Raw genomic sequence first — 19,659 nt, forward strand, 5'->3', positions numbered from 1 at the left:
CAAAAGTGCAAATTATTTGCATTGCTTGTGGCGCACCAGAAGATCTGTAGTGCTAACAATCTCGCCCTAAGGGGGTGGCCATAGCCCAATTTTCAAGTTGTGCGACATTCATTAGGAGACAATACAACAACTATGGCATGAGTGCTCCTTCTCTAGGGGTGTGTGACATTTTGTGCTCGCATCTTTTGACCTACCGGTGTCTACTTCATCCACAATAGATAGACTTTGACGTATGGTGGATTCACTAATTGCCACTGTCTCCAAGGAGGAGAAGATATCAGCGAGCATGATCATCACCTACATGATTGAGGGGTCTAGAAGGAGGCAAGGAGCGCAATACGAGGGTACTCACAAATGTTGCGCTCCCCATGTTAGACGTGGTGCCCCTTGTGCGTAATAAGATTGAGTAGAGTACTTTCGCCTTGACTGATGACCCTATAGACGGGAACAACAAGCTGGGCCGTGTCGTTTTCTTTTTCCGATCTCTTTGGAGATTCACTGTACATAAACTTGCTTTTATAATCTAATCGAATTTTTTCGATAAAGATAATCTAATCGAATGGCAGAGCACCTGCCTTAACCCTTAAAAAATCTGAACTCGTTTGTCGGCTCGGTGAGGAGGGAGCTTCATGCCGCTAACTAAGAAAAAATGGGAGAGGGAGGGAGGTTCCTGCTCGTTGTGGCATGTGGTCTCCCGGTGCCATGCCTTAATTTCTTGCCGCCGCCATGCATGGAGTTCTTGCCGCGGGCGCCCTGGTTCGCGAGAAAGCGAGCAAGGAGAGACGGGGAATAGATAGGCCAGGGTTTCTTTTCTTTTCTTTCGCGGGCGGTGAGCAAGCGGAACGGTGTGAAATTTCTTTTCAAGGCGAGGCTAGCAGGGGAACCCTAAGTAGTTGGCTTCATCCGCCGCATTTTGCCGCATGAGCTAAGCCACCGTTTTGGTTGAATATTCGTGGAATTTGGTTATCCTCATCCCCACTCGCCTCCAAACCAAAGTGGCAACCATTTTTCAGTGCATACTTCTAACCACTTGAGGATATCCCTTCAACTGTTCTGGCGGAGTTAGGCCGGGCCGAGGAAACCCTAACTACAATACAAAAAACTAGGTCTGAGCCTGGATTGGCCAAAAGCCCGGGAAGCCCATCGGACCAGGCTTCTTTGCTAAATGTTGTTTTTGTAAATACCTGGCCCGGCCTGGCAGACGGGCCATCATTTCAGACTCAGGCCCGGCAATTTCGGGCTGGGCCGGGCTGCCCATGCCCAGATATGCCCTCAACGAAACGGCCCCTAAACTCCCGTGTTCCATAGCTTGAGTACCCCCTCAACTGAAAGCGCTGCTCTGCTCTGCTCATTCCCCTTCCCTCGCGCCGATCCCACACCGCTACCCCTGGTCGCCGACTCGCCGTCGCTCGTCCTCTGCGGCCACCAGGCTCTCCCCCCTGTATCCTCGTGCAGCTCCCCAACGACTCGTCGCACGGCGGAGCTAGCTCCATCCACCTCGAGCACAACCTGTTCGATGAAATGCCCAGCTCGTTGTCCCTGGTTTCTCCAGTCGTATCCGCAACTGCGCACATTATACATATTTAGCAGACTCGGTAATCAAACTACTCCTCGTAACTTCGTCGTGACTTCTTCTCGATTTTGGTGTTGGAGCTAACAACTATGCTTTGAACTCCTTTTCATCGCAGATTGAGTAAGTCGGAATTGCTCATTTACAGTACGGAATCATTTCTTTTTCCTTGTCACTGGGTTGCTGTTGTACACTCTTAGTTAATAAGGATTGGGTTGGTAGCATACAAGTGAGATGGCATTTAAGGTGTTAGGCCGAATAAATCTGCATGCACTTTCCCTCCGCCCGCACATGCTGGATGAGGCGTTCTGTTACGGCCCCTTCAACCGTAGCATGCAGAGGAGGTGGAAGAAGCCAGTGGATTCCGCACGGACTCGTCTGGAGGGCAGAACGAGAGACCATAGGCTGGACAAGCTGATGATTCAGCTCAGGAACTTGAGGCAGGCTTTGGATTTGCACGAGGTGATATCTCAGCAGAGGAACGGCTACGCATCTCTGCAGCTCCTTTTGAGGTGGAGGCGTGAGATTGGGTTGAACATTGAGATCGGTGCTTTCCTCAAGAAATACCCCCATATTTTCGATATTTATGTGCACCCCGTCAAAAGGAACCATTGTTGTAGGATCACCCGAAAGATGGCTGATTTGGTCGCAGAAGAAGATGCTGTCGTCAGGGAGAACGAGCCCGCAATAGTTCAGCGGCTGAAGAAACTTCTCATGATGTCTACGAATGGAACTCTGAATATGCATGCGATCTGGCTCATCAGGAAGGAGCTCGGTCTGCCCGATGACTACAGGTCTTCTATACTGCCAAACCATCAGTCTCAGTTTTCTCTTGAAATCCCTGATACTTTGACATTGATCTCTAGGGATGAGAATCTAGCTGTAGCTAATGTCGAAAAATGGAGGGAAAAGGAGTATACAGAGAAATGGCTAGCAGAATATGAGACAAAATATGCTTTTCCAATTAACTTTCCTACTGGATTCAAGATTGAGAAAGGATTTAGGGAAAAGCTTAAGAATTGGCAGAGGCTTCCCTATACCAAACCTTACGAGGAAAACGGTTTGCATCCAATCAGCAATGCCGAGCGGCTTGAGAAACGCATTGTTGGTATTATTCATGAGCTTTTAAGCTCGACAGTAGAAAAGATGATTCCACTTGAGAGGCTGGCACACTTCAGGAGACCTTTCTCTATGGAGGTAAATATGCGGGAACTTCTTCTTAAGTACCCTGGCATTTTCTACATTTCGACCAAAGGAGGCACACAAACAGTGGTTCTTAGGGAGAGTTACAGTAAAGGATGTCTGGTTGAGCCTAACCCTGTTTATAGTGTCCGAAGGAAAATGCTAGATCTCATATTGTCTGGATGTCGTAACATTGGTGAAACTGAAAAGGTAACTTGGCTCATTGAGGAGAACAATCAAGGAAGCAGTCATGGGTTACATAATCACACATGGCCAGTGGATAGCATGAATTCCATGTTGCAGTTTGAAAGTGACTCCTGTGGAGAAGAGGCATCTTCTTGTGACTTGCGCGAAAGTAAGATTCAGTGAAGCTATGCAGTAACAGGACAAGGTGCTCTGAAGTACAAGTTGTGAAACTGGGCTTCCTAAATTTTGTACCCAAAAAACTCCCATCAGGTTTTCTTCTTGTGTCTGCATCATGGTGTATGGATCATGTTCATATATATTAATATATACCTTTTCTAGGAAAATGAAGTATTTCCGCTTAAGCTTCTTTCTTTGAGACCATTTACTGAAGCTTATTACTGGTGGAAAATCACGTTAACTAGAATTAGTTCGGTGTATACTCTGCGGTTGACATGATAGAAGTTACAAAATGCAAAACGCAGTGTTCCATCCTTTATCCCTCAATTCTCCATCTATCACAGACTGTAAGCCCAGCTGCTCGGGAAATGTAACCTGTGCAAAAAATATCACATCTTCAGAAATTGAATGGGACAACTTCCATTGAAAGGTCATTAAAGCATGCAAATTTATATTTAAACCATTGCAGTTAGCCCTTGTGGGCAATCCATTGCCGCATTACACCGCAACAGCAACACACTCTTTGGACAAGTTTGTCACAGATGCGGTGAACGTTTGATTCTATCACCGTGTAGCAGCAGGTTCTGACTAAGCTCAGGCTAACTGAACCTGCACTTCTGTGGATGTACTTTGCGCATCACAGCGTCTCCTGATTCATAATAGTCTTCCTTTGCTCTTGAAAAAGAGAAATCGCTGTAAATACTAGCCGACAGAATGCCAGAATATGGATACCACTTTAGCACTTGTCATCTTGCTGCGATCGGTTCTGATGTCTTTATCTTTTGCGTACTCTCGCTACTCATTGTTCACTGATTTAGATATGTATCCCATGACTTTAATCAATAATATATCTTGCATCTGTGAACGCTGATCTCTTGGGATATTTTCTCATTTGGTTTTCAACATGGTTTGCTTAGGATATGTTCTCATATAACTTCTGATCTCCTTCGGCTAGTTTTGGTGTTGCTGGTACAGATTATATTTAACTGTTTAATATTTCTGCAACCTGTTGATTGATTTGTTCAGTTATTAGTGGCCTATTCACCAATACTGATTACTAGTACTATGATATGTTTTATTTAATTTTGTATGTGCTATTCGGTCGTTTTGTTACTGCTGGTGCTGAGTATATACAACCCACTGGTTGCTCATCGATTTTTTTTTGTAAATTAGACTAGTTATTTCAATTTAATAGTAGCACGTAAGATTTTGTACTAAATCAGTTCAAAGATATATGACGATTTGGTCATAAGCAAAAGAACTCCCAGCATACTAGTAAAAGAGAGGTAAGTAACATTGCACGCTGTTCTAAATCATTGTATGTTTCTCAACAGAGCAAGTAACAGAGAGGTAATGGCCAATGCATCCTCAAGATTCAGTTTCTCAAAGTTCACCAAGGAGAGAGTTCCCCTACCTGAATATTTAATTGACCATGTCAAAGTTATGCAAACACAGAGGGTTGGTGAGCAGGGATACAGGGTTGAAAAGAAATTAAGAGGTGCCATCTGGCTGGACAGTGACTGCCTCATCGGAAAGAAATGTCTCAAGATTATCTAAATGTCACAATCAGTGTCTTCATCAGTCTGTATGTTCATTCATGAGTCTCAAACTCAGACAAGTAAACTGTAATTTTGAACAGGATGCATTTCTCACCTTGTGGACTTTTAATCTATTTCAGGTAATAAAGTCCAACTAGTAGCCATTCTCCTCTGCAGGATATTATATACAAAGTCTCAAGCTGCATGCAGACAAGAAGTATTCCAACCATGGTTACCAATGGGTTTGACTAAAAACCACGGGGAGCATCTGGAACTTCATTGCCTGCCTAGTCATGCTCATCGTGCCCCTGCAGCTGAGATAATCTCTGCAACCATGGCTACTCCTTTCTTCTCCATTTTGCTCTTATCTTTGCTTGCTCTACCAACCATGGGTGCTGGTGAGGCCGCACCTCGGGGTGACGTCCTAGCACTGAAATCCTCCCTCGCCGTCGAGGAGTATGAGACCAGCATCCTGCGATCACAGGACGGTACGTTCTCTTGCGGCTTGCACAGCATATACACTGGTGCCTTCACCTTCTCCATATGGTACTCTGACTCACTCAACAAAACTGTCGTCTGGAGTGCAAACCGTGGTCGCCCTGTGAGCTCCAGGAGATCAGCTGTCACCCTGCGCAAGGATGGTGTCATGGTCCTCACCGACTACGACGCTGTGGTTGTGTGGCAAACTGAGGAAAGCCTCCCAAATGTCCAGTACGCTCAGCTTCTTGACACTGGAAACCTCGTCCTGAAGAACACGAGCGGCGCCATTCTTTGGCAGAGCTTCGATTCACCGACGGACACCTTCCTCCCCGCCCAGCGGATTACTGCCACGACAAAGATAGTCTCCTCTACCCAGCTGCATGTTCCTGGTCACTACACTTTCCGTTTTAGTGACCAGTCCATCTTGTCTCTGATGTATGATGACATTACTGTTTCTGATTTATACTGGCCCGATCCTGATTACCAGTACTACGAGAATAACAGGAACCTCTATAATAGTACTAGGATGGGTAGCCTTGATGATTCTGGGGAAATTTTTGCTAGTGATTTCGCTCGGCACCGGCCTCTTGCTGCTTCTGATAAAGGTTATGGGATTAAGAGAAGACTTACCCTGGATTTTGATGGTAATCTGAGGTTGTACAGCTTGAGCAATGGATCAGATTCAAATAGGGAGTGGACAGTTTCATGGCTGGCTGTGCCTCAACCGTGCATGATTCATGGCCTCTGTGGTCCATATGGGATCTGCCACTACTCCCCTGCACCAACATGTTCTTGTCCACCTGGTTATGCAATGAGGAATCCTGGTAACTGGACACGGGGTTGCAAGCCTATAGTAGATACCATCGGATGCCGGGAAGGTGAACACAAATTCTTGAGGCTTCCAAACACTGATTTTTGGGGATCTGATCAGCAGCGAATCAACCGAGTGTCTTGGCAGGATTGTAGGAAGGTATGCTTGAGTGATTGTACCTGCAAGGGTTTTCAATACCAAGAAGGAAATGGTACATGCTATCCAAAGAATTTTCTATTCAATGGAAGGACTTTCCCAACACCCACTGTGCGCACAATGTACATCAAACTCCCGGCAAGTTTCAATGTTACAAATACCCTTATTCCACAGTCCAATGTGCTCAGCAAGGAAAGACATCATCTTCAATGTGATCACGTGAGCAAAAAAACCATAGAGCCAGTGCCAGACATCGTGCGTGAAGATTCCAGGGTTGAACCAAAATGGTTCTACTTCTATGGGTTCATTGCTGCATTTTTTGTCATTGAGGTTTTCTTCTTCACATTTGCATGGTTCTTCGTTCTAAGGAGGGAGTTCAGGTCACAACAATTGGCAGCCGAGGAAGGCTACAGGGTGATGACTAGTCATTTCCGGATGTACAGTTACAGAGAGCTGGCCAAGGCAACTGAAAAGTTCAAACATGAGCTTGGATGGGGAGGTTCAGGCATTTCTTACAAGGGAACCTTGGACGATGCACGAGAGGTGGTCGTAAAAAGGCTGGACAATGTAACACGAAACAAGGCAGAGTTCCAGGATGAGTTACATGTTATTGCAAGGATTAACCATATGAATCTGACAAGAATATGGGGGTTTTGCTCAGAGAGATCCCATAGGATGTTGGTCTTGGAGTATGTTGAAAACGGTTCATTAGCTAACATACTGTTCAGCAGCAAAATGTTGCTGGAGTGGAATAAGAGGTTTAACATAGCATTAGGTGTTGCAAAGGGGCTGGCATATCTTCACCATGAGTGTCTAGAGTGGGTCATCCACTGCAACCTGAAGCCGGAGAATATTTTGCTAGATCAGGATCTAGAACCTAAGATCACCGACTTTGGGTTCGCAAAGCTGCTCAGCAGATCAGGGTCGAATCAGAATGTGTCGCGGGCACGGGGAACCTTAGGTTACATTGCTCCAGAGTGGGTCACCGGTTTACCGATAACAGCAAAGGTTGATGTGTACAGCTACGGAGTCGTCCTCCTTGAACTAGTAACAGGAACAAGAATTCTCGACTTTGTTGTGGGTTTGGAGGAGGATGTCCATCTGGTGCTCAAGAAGTTTGTTAAGATGCTTTCATACAGGCTGGACGGGGAGGAACCATTGTGGTTAGCAGAGTTTGTAGATTTCAGACTGGTTGACAACTTCAGCTACGTTCAAGTGAAAGAACTGATAAAGATAGCTGTTTCATGCCTGAAGGAGGATAGGAAGAAAAGGCCAACAATGGAATCAATAGTGGAGAGCCTCCTTTCAGTTGAAGAAGCTGAAAATTAGTGAAGCAACGATATTCTAAATGAAGTCTGTTTCAGTTTGAAGATAGTACTGCGTTGATTTGTAAGCATCATACTGCATATAGTTGTATACTTGTGTATAGGCATCACATGTTATGCGGTAATTGAGTGACGTATGTACTAGTGGTTCCTGTGTACATTCAGTCCTTTCTTTTGCAAAATTATACGAGAACATATTGTAAATCTGACAACGGTAAAACAAATCAGGCTTTTATGTATCATGTCTGTGCTAGCCTGTGGTATCATCTGATAACTGCTTGCCAAAATGTTTACTTAATTTACTTTATTTCATTTTTTACTTTTCCCCCTTATATTATCATCTTCTATGATAGAAGGTTTTTCATGTGAAAACTCAGGGAAATGCAGCAGGAGTGCATACAGTATCCCAATCCAATTGCTGCCCCAAGTCAGCTATGATACCACTGACAAACCTAATGATTTCAACAAGCAGAACAAATCCAAGTACAGCTCGTCTAACACCTACTACATCAGGTAAACTTTAGAAACCTTTTGCAGTCTATGCATAACTTCCTGCTATGCATTAACGAAGGTATAACTTACTGGTTCTAATTTCTAAACAAAAGACATAGGAGTATTTTCTTTTTGGCAAATAAAAGACATGGTTAGTTGTGACAGAAGCTTGTATATATGTACATACGAACACTAAAGGAATTCCGAAATAAATAGAATCATATATCTGGATACTGATGACCTCTGGACTCATCATCTGCAGAGATGAGCATCTGCACTACATTCTTCATACCAGGCCTTTTGTTTCTATCTTCCTCTAGACACGAGATAGCCAATTGGGCAATCATCTTAGCTTGCACATGATTAAATTGGCCATCCAGCCGTTCATCCACCAGGTCCAGAATCCACCCTACATCATCAAGCTTCGATCTGTCGACGATCATCTTAACTACAGCTCTCACATCAGTTTCCAGCCCCTGTGCCCCATCCACCACCCAATCTGAAACCCTCCTCCCTTTCATCAGTTCCAGGAGCACCACACCATAGCTATACACGTCGACCTTCTCGGTGACCGGGAGGCTGGAGATCCACTCGGGCGCCATGTACCCCCTTGTTCCTCGGATCCGCGACAAGCCCGAGTCAGACCCGTCTCTGTTGAGCAGCTTCGCCAGCCCAAAGTCGGTGATCTTGGGCTCCATTTCATCGTCTAGCAGTATGTTCTCAGGCTTCATGTCGCAGTGGATAATCCACTCTAGGCACTCGTTATGAAGATAGGCCAACCCTTTCGCCACGCCGAGGGCAATGTTAAACCTCTGCTTCCATCCTAGGAGCTTGCCAGAACTTTGGAACAGCACGTTTGCTAGCGATCCGTTGTCGACATACTCGTAGACAAGGATCCGGTGCACGCCTTCTGAGCAGAATCCCCACATCCTCACCAAATTCATATGGTAAATCCTGCCGATCGCGCTCAGCTCGGCCTGGAACACTTCCTCGCTCTGGCTCACGTCCTGCAGCACCTTGACGGCCACCGTCCTCTCGTCGTCCAGGACCCCCTTGTAGACGATACCAGAACCGCCGTGGCTGCGGAACTTCCTGGTCGCCCTCTGCAGCTCCGAGTAGGTGTATGCCCGGAAATGGCTGGTGATCATCCTGTACCCTTCCTCCACAGCCAAGAGCTCTGACGGCCTGGACAGTATTCCTTTCTTGGAGAAGAGCCAGCACCCAAAGGCTATCACAAACACCTCGATCACCAAGAATGCGGACAGGAATCCGTAGAAGTAGAACCATAGCGACTTGCGCTGGCTGCTGCTCGCCCTTGCTGTACTGGAGACGTTGAGCAAGAACTCCGGTGGTAAGCCTGCGCCGCCTTGGCATCGGGCGATGTCCTCGTCGGTGGCAAGGCCGCTGATGCCATCGGTCTGCCACTGGTGGACGTTCGCCGCCGGCACATCGAAATCGGCGGGCACCTTGATGTACGCCGCGCCGGGCATGCCGGGGAACGTCCTGCCGTTGAACATGAGGCTCTTGGGGTAGCACTCCCCTTTGCCCTGCTTGTACTGGAACACGACGCAGGACGGCTCGCCGACGCACTGCGCCTGGCAGGCGTCCAGCGACAGGAACTCGCTGTTGTTGAGGTCGAAGCCCCAGAAGTCGGTGTGCGGAAGCTCCACGAACTTCACGTGGTCACGGGCTACGCCGGTGGGGTTTCCGAACGTCGGGCGGCACCCTCTGCTCCAGTCGCTCCGGTCGGCGCGGTCGTGGCCGGGGGCGCAGACGCAGGACGGCGAGGGCGTGTAGAGGCACACCGCGTTGGCGCCGCACACGCCGTGGATGATGCAGGGGTTAGGGAATGCCATCCAGGACACGGACCACGTGTTCCCGCGGGCGTCCAGGCTGTACATCCGGAGGTTGCCGTCCGTGTCGAGCGTGAGCCTCCTGGTGACTCCGGCGGCGCCGAGATCGGCGGCGTCGAAGGTGGCGTTGTCGCTGGCGAGGAAATGGCCCGAGGAATCGAAGCCGGCCTGGCGGCTGAAATTGTAGATCTTGCGGCTGTTCTGCCAGTAGCTGAAGTAGGGGTTGGGCCAGTAGATGCTGGACACCTGGCCGCCGTCGTCGTACACCAGCGAGAGCATGGCGTAGTCGCTGAAGCGGAAGCCGTAGTGGCCCGGCGCGAGGAGCCTGCCGGAGGAGACGAGGCCGTTGGCGCCGACGGTCTGGGCGGGGAGCAGGGTGTCGGTGGGGTGGTCGAAGCTCTGCCACAGGACGGCCCCCCGGGCGTCCTCGACGGCGAGGCTGCCGGTGTCCCGGAGCCTCGCCCGCGCGGCGCCGTCGCGGGCGGTGGAGTTCCAGACGACCTCGCCGTCGTAGTCGGTGAGGACGAGCGCGCCGCGGCGGCCGTCGAGCGCGAGGCGGGAGCCCTGGCTGTGCACGACCCGGCGCGCGGTGGGGCCGGCGGCGGCTGACCAGACGACGGCGCGGTCGGCCACGGCGGAGCGCGCGAACCAGACGGAGAAGGTGAAGACGGTGGGGGAGACGGCGTGGAAGCCGCAGGCGAACGCGCCGTTCGGGGAGACGAGGACGTCGGAGGCGTGGTCCTCGACGGCGATCGAGGAACCACGCGGCAGGCTGTCGCGGTCGCGCTGCGGCCCCGCCCGCCCGACCGCGAGGACGGTGAGTACAAGAAGCAGAGTATAGGTGGTCATGGCGGTGCTGAGCTGAGCTTGGATGCTTGATCAGTGATGAGGCCGGGACAAAACAATGGTCAGTGACGTGCTCAGTGCTGTCGCTGCCACTGCCACTGCCACTAGGGAAAGAATTGTTTGGCCTCGGCCGAATCGAAACATGAAAGATAGGAAATTTTGACAAAAGAGACCACCTGCCCCAATTCATTGACAAAAAAGACCACATCTGAGCAAAATTGACAAAAAAGACCACGTTGTGTGTGGCGGCAGAGCCCCCAAGCGACACATGGAGGATGCCGCCGGGGTGTGTGGCGGCAGGGGCCCGCCGCCGCTGTGCGTGGCGGCACGTTGGCGCCGGCCGTGCGCCGTCAGCTGCCGTCTTCGCTGGTGGGCCATGCCGCCCCTCTGTGTGGCGGCATGTCGACGTGGATAGGGATGGCACCCGCAGGGTATGGGTACGGGTAGAGTCATCCCGTGCCCGCATCCGTCGCCACCAATCTTACCCGTCACCCGTACCCATACCCGTCAACGGGTACAAGTTTTTCCCATACCCGTCACCCGCCAGGGTAAATGGGTACCCGCGGGTAAAAAATACCCGTGTTTATAACACATCAAATTGATCTAAAAAATATGACAGGAGGTGAAGCAATCCTAAATATAGGTCTAATCCTCACTAACCTACCAGCAATTGTGAGATTGAAAAGCGTGAGTTCAGCCTAGCAACATGAAGGTTGTGATTAGGGGAAAATTGAGTAGTTTATAATATTAGGGCGGTCCACTTATCAAATTTAGATGGGTAAATGGGTATACGGGTATGGGTTCTACGATCCCATACCCGTACCCACTTTACCCGGTGGGTATGATAGTTTTCCATTTACGAACCCATGGGTATTATTTTTTCCCATACCCGTACTCCTATTGGGTTTTTACCCGGCGGGTACGCGGGTCATGGGTACCCATTGCCATCCCTAGCGTGGAGGCTGCCTCCAACCTATCCGGCGGCAGGCCCCGCCATGCACGCCATGCAGAGCCGGGGCGGGAATCGGCCGACAGCGCCTGCGCGGGAGAGGTAGGCCGGCAGCATCTGGCTGGCTGAGCAGCACTGATTTTCATTGATGTGATTTCGCAGCGACAAGACGTAAAGCTGTCGGAGATTCTCGCTCGATACGATAAATTAACCACCGAAAGCAGCCTATTCGCGTAGGAGTTCGTGGCCGATACAGAGCAATTAGACATTCCGCACTAATTTTTTGGTACTCGCTCACACTAATTGAAGGCTATATAAGTCGGGTTCCCCGCATAGAAATCGAAGCAACAGGATAGAGTTTGCCTTCTCCGCGTATCTGCTTCGTGCGCAAAATATTGGAGTGAGTATGAGTGTGCCTTGCTCGGACCAGGATTTTAGGCCGATGAAGGGGAAGAATGCAAGCTTGCCACCGGGGGTGAGAGCAGAGAGGTGTTGGTGCGGCCGCCTTGCGAAGGTGAAGGAGGTGGTTGATTTTTTAGATAAGTTCGGCATGAAATATTTCATGTGCGCGAGCTATGATCATGATCCACGCAGACAAACAAGTTCATCATCCTCGAGGCCTGCGGTATGTTGTAACAACATGATTAAAAAAATTATTTGTATGCCATTAATTTTCGTTGATTAACCGTACTATTTGTGTTGCAGTCTCCCCCGCCTCTTTGCATGTGGTTTCACTGGATAGACCAGGAGCAGCCGGAGTGGGCACGCCGCGAGGTGGAGGAGAAACAACGGCGTGCATGGGCATGGTTCCATGAGGAGGAGCGTTTCGAAAAGGCTATTGCTAATGATAAAGCGAGAAAGAGAGAGACAGATACAAAAATTAAGGGCGGAGCAAGCTCGAAATCGTGAGGTGAATCGGAAGAGGATGGATGATGAGGCTGCACGTAGGTATGCGAGAGGAAGAGGTGCGCGAGAGAGGCCCGTGAAGCGGAGAGGAAGAGATTAAGGGAAAGAGCCGCCGAGGCGCAAGCGGCGGAAGAACGCGGCGACAAGTCCGGAAAATGGCCACGCTCGGACGCAGGGAAAGTAGAGTGATATATTTGTACTAAGTACGTATGTTAAATTCCGTTTTACTTTGTCGTTGTATCTTAAATTCCGTTGTAGTGAGTAGCCGTATTTTTGCAGGTTCATGTATCTTATTTTGAAACTTGTTGAATAATTATTCGAAATTATAGAAATATGTCTCATACATAGGTCATACATAGATAGAAATAATATTAAAATGCCGTAGTCGTCAACATATCACGCTTGTCGACGACGGCGTGGTGGTCTCTGCCTACCACCGGAAGGTGACCATGGATTTGGTACACGATGTTGGCGCAAACCTCGGCCGTACTCGATTTTCCTCATTCTCCGTACGTGTCTCATTTGGTGGTGATGGAGTCTGAAATACGAACCGAGATTCTTGATTTGGGGGAATCAAACTAGCATTTGTGCCGAAAATAGAACCTCCAAAGAATTCTTCAACTATCCCAGTAACATCATTACGAGGTTGTTGGGAAGTGCTGCCGTAATATTGTGGTTCCATCTCGCGTCATATCGGGCCATGTCGGGACGAGACGATTCCTCGCGTATCGAACGGTTCCGTCGAAACATGCACGCACTAATCATGTTCTGTAATTAACATGCATTAACCTGAGTTGGGTATTGCGATTGCATGTGGTCACGACCCCGCAGTGGGGGCATATTGTGGCCTAAACCAGCTCCCATGTTGGACCACGTAGGGTCAATAGATTCCAGCGAACGTCAACGACATGTCATTAGTACGCATGTAAATAATCACGTGTTGGTAGGTAATATTAAATATGTGCATACCTGAGTGTTGAATCTTTGTGAGTATTCGCCTTCTGTGTAGGAGAATCGTTGTCCCAGATGGATATGACGGAAAATGATCGTCCTCCTAATACACTTGGAAAAAAATGTGTCATTGTTGTAAGTTCAGGAGGAATGTACGTATGTGCAAGTTGATTACCTGTGTGGCGCCATGGCGTTGAGATATGTGTGCGGACTGTGATCGGTCTAGTAGAGATGAGTCGCGTCGTGGATTAGATGTATGCGAGGTAGAGGGAACTGGTACGGTCGGTGTGGCGGATGGCTGGCTCACACGTACCATACTCGGTCTGTTCGACGGTGCCTCCGGCATGTCGAATGCTCGACTGACGACATCATCATGGCGGCTGCAACCAAGACGCCTAAGCCCTTTAATTGCAGTATTAAAAATACGTTTTACCATGGATTTTCCCTCCGTACTATCCATGCTGCGCAAGTTCAAAGTGTCCTGGGCGTCCTGTGCGATCTGCCTGAACTCGTCAATCTGAATGGAATAAAAAAATTAATATTGCCTATAAACACATATTTTCTTAATTACAATTATATAACAAGTACCGAAGTGTCACGTCTGGTAGGCCGAGGCCCATGTGAGGTGTGTCGGACTCGATGGTGGGGGACCGGTGAGGAGAGTCCGTGTGCTAGCGCGATACCATTCATTATACGTTGGCAGTATCTCACCGTTGTACCGTCTGCATCAGCGATAAATTACATTAGAAGGTACATGATGATAAGATGAATTAAAATATGTAATTACCTATTTTCGCGTACTAAATCGGACTCTGCTTCATCAATCCATTTCGTAATCCATGTTTGATTACGCTGACTCCAGTCGAAACAACTCATGCCTTTATTGTCTTGTCTGCAATTCAATAAATTTTATTAAATAATAAAATAGATTAATTGAAGTGCAACTCATTGTTTATATTACAGTGACCGAACTTACGTATGAACATCAGCAACAAGGCGTCTCGGTGATGGTGGGGGAATATCCCGATGCATACCAAACTGCCGCATGACACGCTCCGGGTTGTATGGCTCAACCATCCAAATAAAGAGTAGGTTGCATCGTGTCAACCACAACCGTAGGTCTCGCAAAGCATATCCGGTGGTGGTTTAACAATACCCCAGACAATGTACACGTCATGTGACGTATATGGGTCCCATTTGACCATGGTCTCCTGTAGCTCCTCAAACTGTTGGTGGTATTCGGGGTAGCAACCGTGTGCTACATTATTTGACCACCTTTTTTTGCATGTACCCATCGACTTCCAAAAGTAAGAGGGGCATATTGTTCGGTCCGACCGCCGTAGGGGTGAATTGGTTTCAGGATGTGGGGACGCCCAACCTGGTAGGTACTCCCACGACCATAGCTGAAGAAACTCGCGCTTACAGCAAGTATATGTCCCTTTGAAGATGCCCTGGTTTTCTTTGTTGCATCACACAACCCCCGTAGGTATACGCGAGCATTGCAGATCCAAAGCTGTATATAGGGATGGGTGGTGGAGGTGAATCTACTATGTTCTCGGCTATCTTAATAAGACCTGGGAGAACAATATCACCATGGGACGAAGGAAACATTATACCAAATAGGTACAATAAATACGCAAAAAGATGTCGCCTCATGATCGCATCATCTGCTTCAGCTGGTAACTCTTGAAAATTATTGACCAACCAGCTTAGAGGGACCCCCCTAGGACGTGAACCTCCGCGGCTCGTAGCAGGCATTGCCACGCCAAGACGGTCCTGTACCTCAGTCGGCCAAATACTAGAATAAGCGGCAGGGACCAAAGGAGTACCCTTGATTGGCAAACAAGTGATCATGGAAACATCTTTCAGCGTAGGAGTCAGCTCCCCACAACTTAAGTGGAAGGTGTGGGTTTCAGGTCTCCAACGATCAACAAGGGCCGATAGAAGAGATGGGTCTAGCATGAACTTCTCCTTGCTCGATGTCAGCTTAGAAAATGGTAGAAGTCCATGGGCCCTGAGATGTTCCTCATAAACATTGTTAACAAGAAACCTGTTCTTAATGGTTCGTACCCTGAAGGTCGGAGGTGGGTTTGAGTGTGCATCCGGGTTCAACCAGAGGTGGCAACGGTGTCCGGCATCGCAGGATCTTCGCAATAGGTCTGGCAAATCCGACATCATAACCTGCATCCATCGATGGTATAATCATACATTAATACATTAATCAGACATGCGTAAAAATTTAATTATAATATGTATGCATTCAACAATACGATAATCATATAATAATACATTAATACATGTCTCTTTATTACAGCACACCAAACATAAAAATATTTGAAAACAAAAAATTACATCATGTAGGGTTATTGTTGGTGCGGTAAGGGCATTCCCTTCGCGCATGACCGGGGCATCGGCAAAGGCGACAACGGCGAGGTTCTCCTGCCTGGCTATGATCCATGTCATTCCTATGACGACGAGATTGGCGTCGTCCCCTCGCGGTTCTCTTCAATGTCGGGTCCAGCCCAAATAGCATTCATCTTCGCCTCAGTCTTCTGCATGCACATCCTCTTAAATAGCTTGAACCAGTCCTTGTTCTTGAACTTTGAGTAAAAATTGGCAGCCAGGTGCCTCATGCACCACCTTGTCTCCAGGTCGGGCCACCCCCAGAGAGGGTCCGATGAATTCTTGATTATTTCGAGAGCGCTCAAAAGGCCTGTGTTGCGATCTGATATGATGCAAACATCGGGCCGATCTATCACGACTCCCATCTTCAAGCAGCTGAGGAACCATAACCAGCTATCTTTGTTTTCACTCTCGACAAGTGCATAGGCAATAGGCAAGAGCTGATTATTTGCGTCAGCTGCGATCGCCACCAAGAGTGTGCCCTTGTACTTTCCTGTGAGAAAGGTACCATCTATTGACAGCACCGGGCGGCAGTGATGGAATGCACGTATAGTCTGGGGGAATGCCCAGAATAAACGATCAAGGATTTCTTGGTTTTCCTCCAGAGGGTGTTGACGAACTCTCCTGACCACTTGAGTCCCCTGGTTTGTTGCTGCTATCTGATGGAGTAGTCTCGGGGCAAGATCATATGCCTCCTCATAGGTGCCATACAATCTCTGGAAAATCTCCTCCTTCGCCCGCCTTGCCTTACTAAAGCTGACCGGGAAGCCAATCAGATCTTCCGCGGTTTTTTGCAGCTTCTTTGTACCAAGGGTTATATCTTCTTCCACCGCCACTTGCATGATATGTGATATATATTTTGCAGTGACGTTGCCGGTGCTTGTCGAGAGCCCCCAATTGGTCGCAGCTATGGGGTTCTATTTTTGAGATATGCCATGGCTGACATACCCCAGGGCTCACCCGAGCGATAACTCTCCCCCTGCAACCCTCCTCATTCAATTTGACGCATATCACTTTCAGCTGCCTTCGATCGATCTGCTTCACTCGTGTTGCCGAGATATGGCCAACGCATACCTCTTGATTGCTTGGTCAGCCGAGTCCTTGTCTGGGAAAGTTTGCCCAACCTGCAGACTCGCCTTCCCTAGGCCTGGAACAGAGCGGAATTCATTGCTGATGGTCATTGTTTTTAAGAACTCAGGTTCCATTGGTGCCGCAACCGCCCTCCGGGAAGGACCGACGCCTTCTTCGTCCGAGGAGGATTCAGACGAAAAAGAACGAGCGTCATCGTCCAACGCCTCTGGCAGTCCCTCCACACGCTCGCTAATGTCAACGAACGCGGACCAGGTATCCTCGGCTCGGCGAGCAACCGGGCGACCATATGCTCCGATGGGCCGGAGCTATGGCCTGCAGTCAGTGCCGCTTGCTCTGATTGGCCTATCATGCCTGCTGCAGTCAGGGCCAAATGTTCCGACTGAACGGTGCTCGGTCCTGTGATGATGGCCATCTCCTCTTCACCGCGCCGGTATCGCTCCGGCACCATCATCACCTGATATAAACTGAACATACACCATGGGCTCTCCGTACATAGCAGCACCAGGTGTGCTTGCAAACCTCATGTACGTACCCCAATTTCTATCACTCTTTACCTCCCGCAAACCCCAACGGGCAGGTGTCCCATCATTCCCTCCTACGACGATGAGAGCCTCAACGGTCATCTTCTTCCCACGCATCTCACGCCCAAACTGTGCTCGGATGCATCTTCTAACATCCAAAAATTCTCTATTGACCATGTCTCGTCACTACAACTTTCATCGAGTCGCAGCGCGACACATCGACACCAGAAAATTCGTCACGTACGACGTCTCCATAAAACACTAACAAAGTTTCCATCGTACCTACCGCACAACCATATTTTTAAAATAATGTTAGATTACAACACTAACATGTGATTAACAATTTTAAATAATCGTAACGCAACACCATCTATAATAATTTTAACACCATTCCGTAATAATTCTATTTGTCGCCTACCGCTCACTCATTTCATAACAAATTTAACACCAAACCTAACACGACACCATATTTTAATACGCAACAAATTTTAATAGTACCAACTACAAAGTTAAGTTAAAATAAGTACGGACGAATTTTAGTACCTCAACTTCAGCCCTCCACTTCTAATTATATCTTAAAATACTTCCACCTTATTGCAATCAGAGCAGTCTATAATCAAATCGATCTAAAATACACGTTCAACATATTTACTTAGAGCATTAATATTTCAGCGTCATATATTTCTAATTACAAGTTCATCATTCGTACGTGATATATTTCTACGCACATAAAATCACAGTCTATATATTACGCATGTTGCATACATAAAACATAAATTCTAAACAGCACATTCAGTTAGCTATTTACGTTCTAACTACATGTTGCAAGTCCTAATATATTACTCAATAATAACTACAGTCGTTCTAATATTTTCATCGTACCTATGCATGCAAATTCTGCATATGCAACTACAGAACATGCATTAATCAAACTAATTATAGTACACAACTAATTAGGTTCTAACTACATAAACAAAATAGATCATACTTTCGTGTTTAAATCCTTACCTTGATATCACAGATTGAGCAAACACTGAATCAGCTAATAATTCTTGAGCAGCGAGCAGGAGACATCAACTACGTGAGCAAAAACTAAAGTGAACGAAGAGAAAGAGTATGCTGCTACTGAGAGTGCACGGACAGTGAGTGCTGATACTGAGCCTTATATAGAATCAGCTCACGTCGACAGAATCCGCAATTAGCCAAAGTTAGACCACCGAAAGCAGCAATTTGCAACAGTTTCAGGATTGAAAGCAGGTCACTTTGCAACAGTACACTCAGCATAAAAATCAGTGCATGCTGCATCAAAGTGTGTGTAATTGATGCCTGTCGGGCGGCCGGCCTGGTTTGCATGCGGGCGGGAAGAATCTCCAGCCTGCCTGCCGCCGGGGAGAGTGGAGGCGTGCTCCACGTCGACATGCCGCCGCACGCTCCGGCGGCATGGCCCACCTGCGCTAACGGCGACGGACGGCGACCGGGGCTGGCTAACGTACCGCCACTTGCTTCGACGGCGGGCCCCTGCCGCCACCCAGTCCGGCGGCACCCTCCACGTGTCGCCTGGGGGCGCTGCCGCCACGCCAGAGGGGGTCTTTTTTGTCAATTTGATTCAGAGGTGGTCCTTTTTGTCAATGAATTGGGGCAGGTGGTCTCTTCTGACAAAATTTCGAAAGATAGTTGCTCGGCTGCACTGCAGTGCACGTAGTCAAGCTCGACACCGGTCGCCCGGAGTTTCCAGTATTTTATATGCACCGGCACCGGACAAAGTAGGTAGTTAGAGCATCTCTAACAGAGCTCGTAAACAAATCCAAATCGAAAAATAATCGCCAGTTTACGGGTTAGACTAAAATTTAGCGCCGATCAATGATCGTAAAAAGGCCAAAATAGAAAAACTTTTTTCAGGTCGAGACCAAAAACTCAAAACCTCCTGTATTTGTAGGGGTCAATCGAGCGAACCGAACGCTCGCTCCCTATCTAGGACGCGCTGAAATTTCAGCTGACGCAACCGCTCGCTTGCTCCCTCCCCGCGCCGCCACCACACTCCGCCGTCGCCACCCCGCCCGATTCGCCCGAGCCTCGCATCCCGGAGGTAGCGCAGGTCGCTCCGCACCCCGTCCGCTGTTCCTGGCCCAACTCCGGCTGCCGCGCCCACCACCGCCGCCGCCGCTGCTCCGTCCGAATCGAGGATGAGCTCGGGCGACGAGTTCGATCTGTCAGATTCGTC

At 48.5% G+C, this 19,659-nt stretch overlaps 3 protein-coding genes across 3 annotated transcripts; 2 read left to right on the forward strand and 1 right to left on the reverse strand.

Annotated features, from left to right (window-relative positions):
* The first annotated feature begins 1,719 nt into the window (after window positions 1-1,719).
* On the forward strand, window positions 1,720-3,121 carry LOC124696289 (protein ROOT PRIMORDIUM DEFECTIVE 1-like). The gene has a single exon (XM_047229028.1). The coding sequence runs from the start codon at window positions 1,805-1,807 to the stop codon at window positions 3,119-3,121; it is 1,317 nt and encodes a 438-aa protein (XP_047084984.1). The 5' UTR covers window positions 1,720-1,804.
* A 1,553-nt stretch (window positions 3,122-4,674) lies between these two features.
* Window positions 4,675-7,628, forward strand: LOC124699230 (putative receptor protein kinase ZmPK1). Its single transcript, XM_047231566.1, has 2 exons — window positions 4,675-4,700; window positions 4,794-7,628. The coding sequence occupies exon 2, from the start codon at window positions 4,892-4,894 to the stop codon at window positions 7,427-7,429; it is 2,538 nt and encodes an 845-aa protein (XP_047087522.1). The 5' UTR covers window positions 4,675-4,700; window positions 4,794-4,891; the 3' UTR covers window positions 7,430-7,628.
* A 397-nt stretch (window positions 7,629-8,025) lies between these two features.
* LOC124696290 (putative receptor protein kinase ZmPK1) lies at window positions 8,026-10,619 on the reverse strand. The gene has a single exon (XM_047229029.1). The coding sequence runs from the start codon at window positions 10,617-10,619 to the stop codon at window positions 8,136-8,138; it is 2,484 nt and encodes an 827-aa protein (XP_047084985.1). The 3' UTR covers window positions 8,026-8,135.
* Between the last annotated feature and the right edge of the window lie 9,040 nt (window positions 10,620-19,659).

This window comes from Lolium rigidum, chromosome 3, assembly GCF_022539505.1.
Source record: "Lolium rigidum isolate FL_2022 chromosome 3, APGP_CSIRO_Lrig_0.1, whole genome shotgun sequence".
NCBI lineage: Eukaryota > Viridiplantae > Streptophyta > Magnoliopsida > Poales > Poaceae > Lolium > Lolium rigidum.

Bases quoted from the DNA above. Each gene is read 5' to 3' on its own strand.
- LOC124696290 (XM_047229029.1), bottom strand. From the start codon at position 10,619: ATGACCACCTATACTCTGCTTCTTGTACTCACCGTCCTCGCGGTCGGG.
- LOC124699230 (XM_047231566.1), top strand. From the start codon at position 4,892: ATGGGTTTGACTAAAAACCACGGGGAGCATCTGGAACTTCATTGCCTG.
- LOC124696289 (XM_047229028.1), top strand. From the start codon at position 1,805: ATGGCATTTAAGGTGTTAGGCCGAATAAATCTGCATGCACTTTCCCTC.